The sequence below is a fragment of the Pseudomyrmex gracilis genome, unplaced genomic scaffold, assembly GCF_002006095.1.
Source record: "Pseudomyrmex gracilis isolate BER0280 unplaced genomic scaffold, ASM200609v1 scaffold_1641, whole genome shotgun sequence".
Classification (NCBI taxonomy): domain Eukaryota; kingdom Metazoa; phylum Arthropoda; class Insecta; order Hymenoptera; family Formicidae; genus Pseudomyrmex; species Pseudomyrmex gracilis.
In genome coordinates this window covers 21,702-25,561 of record NW_018022225.1, presented here as the reverse complement: position 1 = coordinate 25,561, position 3,860 = coordinate 21,702, and the positions used below count along the sequence as shown (strand labels likewise).

General features: G+C 37.7%; 1 protein-coding gene across 1 annotated transcript in view; it reads left to right on the top strand.

Moving 5' to 3' along the window:
* Positions 1–967: 967 nt before the first annotated feature.
* LOC109862343 (splicing factor 3B subunit 3) overlaps positions 968–3,860 on the top strand; it is a 10,364-nt gene continuing 7,471 nt past the window's right edge. The window contains exons 1-4 of the mRNA XM_020442372.1: positions 968–1,714; positions 2,097–2,269; positions 2,575–3,071; positions 3,140–3,305. Coding sequence (XP_020297961.1) covers positions 1,318–1,714; positions 2,097–2,269; positions 2,575–3,071; positions 3,140–3,305 — 1,233 coding nt within the window. The 5' untranslated portion in view covers positions 968–1,317. The remainder of the gene's footprint in view (positions 1,715–2,096; positions 2,270–2,574; positions 3,072–3,139; positions 3,306–3,860) is intronic.

Sequence of the window (3,860 nt, the reverse complement as noted above, 5' to 3'; positions counted from 1 at the left end):
TTCGGAATGGAAACTTAAAGAATTGTTTCGGTTCCAATTTTGCCACTACATATGTTCCGCAACAGATCAGGGGAGCCAACCTTCTTTTTTTTCACTATTTTCACTTCTTTCATTAGTTTCATTAGTTCCAATTCCTGTATTTCCTTCATTTCCTGCATTAGTTCGTTCCATCTTGCTTAACTGAACACAGCCTAAGTGAGACGGAAAAATGAGTTGCATTGTATTTTTCATGTATAATAAATTTGTTAATTTTTTAATTTTACATAATTGTATGAAATATTAAATTAATTGTTTTATAAATAAGTAATAATTATATATCTAATATATATACCTATAATACTAATAGTAATAATTTATATATCTAATATTGTAGATTTCAAAATATAATAAAAATGGACTTAAAATTAAACATGTCTATTTATTCTGCAATTACTAATTATTAAGAAGTAGAAATGTGTATGGTATTGTGCGAGATATATATAGCTATGTATAGCTATATATATATCCCATTAGTTCGCTATTTTTGACGGTACACGGGTAGGTGGCGCTGAAACTAGTCCCCTCTTTTTAGCAAGAGTGAGTTACGACCCTCTGCTTATGATAGGATTATCTCTTCAAAATCTGCTGTGGTTCCAAAAGTATGATCCAATCAGAAGTGATTATCTCTCAACCGTTGTGCAACTGTTGAGTTGTCTGAACGCACCCAATGTAGAACGGGCTTGTGTTAAACTGATCTAGTTTCCACCGAAGCATTAATTCACACCTAATGCGACGTAGAATCAAATTTAAATCGATGGAAACCTGTCAAATTGCGCTGATTTCGCTTTCGCTTTGATCTATAAGTACTCTACTTCCAATGGAAACGGAACACTAAATTTAATCCGTACCGGAGTGAAACCGAATTGAGAGTTTCGGTGGAAACTAGACCACTGAAGCACGTCGCTGCGTTCGCCGCGTCGCAGCCATCGCACATGCGCGAAAAAGCGGGCCAGATCTGGTCACACTGGTGGTAAGTTTCATTAATGTTTACCAGCGAAGAAATCTGATAACATCGCCCACTTTTGTTTCGTTGAACGGCCAAACGGGAAGTGAAATATCATTTACGGTGCTTGCTCGCTCTCGAGTCTGCCATTAGTTTTCTGCTTAGCGATAGTTTATTTCAGTTATTTTTGTTGCAAACAAAGCTGTCGGCGGACGCGACGTATCGAATGTTCCTATAGATTTGTCGTATGTAACATGGACGCTCGAACATCTCCATCGAGAACGTAAGATTATTAGATTTATTGAATCGACGAAAAGAGGAAAAAAATCGCCAAAATGTATTTATACAATCTGACTCTTCAACGTGCGACTGGCATCACGCATGCGGTGCATGGCAATTTCTCCGGCAGCAAGATGCAAGAGATATTAGTGTCACGTGGCAAATCCCTGGAGTTACTGCGACCGGATCCCAATACAGGAAAGGTTCATACTTTGCTGACTGTTGAAGTGTTTGGAATCATTAGATCTCTTATGGCATTTAGATTAACTGGCAGTACAAAAGATTATATGGTTATTGGATCAGATTCTGGTCGTATAGTAATTTTGGAATATATTCCTGTTAAAAATATCTTTGAGAAGGTTCACCAAGAAACTTTTGGTAAAAGTGGTTGTAGACGTATTGTTCCTGGCCAATATCTTGCCATTGATCCAAAAGGAAGAGCTGTTATGATAGGTATTGTATATAGATTTTTACAAGTTTTTTGATATTGAATATGCATAAAGATAGATATATATATGTATGTATGTATGTATGTATGTATGTATGTATGTATGTATGTATGTATGTATGTATATATGTATGTATGTTTGTACAGTAAGGAGCACCATATCGTGTGGCTCTAGGGAAAATATTTTTCGGGAATTTCTTTGTATGCTCTATACTATCGCGCCCCGTTCTTTTTTGGTCTCCGCCAACAGTCCGAGATCGAAGGAGAAGAGCGCGCAGTAATAGGAGCAGCTAAAGAAGAAATTTCTGAGAAATACTTCCCCTGGAGCTGCACGATATGCAATTATATCTAAATATGCAATAACATATTAGCTAATTTGTTCCTTAGGTGCTATTGAGAAGCAAAAACTTGTGTACATTTTGAACAGAGATGCTGAAGCTCGTCTAACAGTTTCCTCTCCATTAGAAGCTCATAAGAGTAATACTTTGGTTTATCACACAGTTGGTGTTGATGTAGGCTTTGAAAATCCCATGTTTGCATGTCTAGAAATTGATTACGAGGTAAACTTTATACAATTTCATTTTGTCATTTTATTATGCAATTTTAAATATCACATTACATTTCTGTTTCAATGGGTTATGATTACAAACTTATCTCTATAAGTGCATTCGCTTTGGGTTCTTACATGCTTTGAGCACCAATCTATCTTTGTTCTATATTTAAAGAATAATAAAGACGAATTGACGCTTAATATTTTATAAGCGTCCAAAGCGAACGCATTCTATGATGGCACTTTTACTTTGTTTGCAATATTACATTTTTAAAGTAAACATACTTAATAACTTTCGCAAAAATGTTAATTTAGGAAGCTGACAGTGATCCCACAGGCGACGCAGCAGTAAAAACGCAACAAACCTTAACACTATATGAACTTGATCTTGGTCTTAATCATGTAGTACGAAAGTATAGTGAACCGCTGGAGGAGCACGCAAACTTTCTTGTTTCGGTTCCTGGTGGAAATGATGGTCCTAGTGGCGTGCTTATCTGTTCTGAAAATTACCTTACTTACAAGAATTTGGGTGATCAACATGATATTCGATGCCCAATACCACGTCGACGTAATGACTTGGACGATCCGGAGAGAGGAATGATATTTGTATGTTCGGCCACACATAAGACAAAAAGCATGTTCTTCTTCCTTGCGCAAACTGAGCAAGGTGACATCTTTAAGATTACCCTCGAGACGGACGAGGATATGGTCACTGAAATTAAGCTCAAGTATTTCGATACGGTTCCTGTAGCGGCTAGCATGTGTGTGTTGAAAACTGGATTTCTGTTTGTGGCTTCGGAATTTGGCAACCAGTTAGTACATCATGCTATGAATAACAAAACATGAAAAGACAGAGAATACAACGTTTATTTTTTTGCAGTTATCTATATCAGATAGCGCATCTCGGCGATGACGATGACGAGCCCGAATTCAGTTCGGCGATGCCCCTGGAGGAAGGCGATACATTTTTCTTTGCTCCGCGACCTCTTCGAAATCTTGTACTAGTTGATGAAATGGACAGTCTTTCGCCTATAATGGCTTGCCAGGTAATGTATTTATTTTACGATATACAGGGTGTTTGACAATTACTTTAGCATCTCGTAGGTAGTTAGAAGGAGTAAAACTGAGTCGCGAAAAGTTCTGAATCATTTTTTTCTATTACATATAATAAAGGAGTAATTATTGAATAAATTAAGCCAACTACGCACTTGGTGTGCGTGAGCGCTCCGCGTGGCTCACGTGCGTCCGGCTAATGGTCGGTGCTGATTGACTTGATTTATTCAATAATTACTCCTTTATTATATATAATAGAAAAAAATGGTTCAGGACTTTTCGACTCAGTTTTACTCCTACCTGCCTACGAGAGATCTTACACTAATTGTCGGACACCCTGTATAATTTGATACTTAGCATTCTTTATTCTTTATATATACTATATGCAAGAGGTAGGCAGGGGCGGCGCAACTCACCGTCAGACGCGGGCGATTACGTGCGGTGCCTGACGCGATCAGCTGATTGCTACGCATTGTTTCTGTATCTTTCTCTCTCTCTCTCTCTCTCTCTCTCTCTCTCTCTCTCTCTTTCTTTTTCTCTCTCTCTCC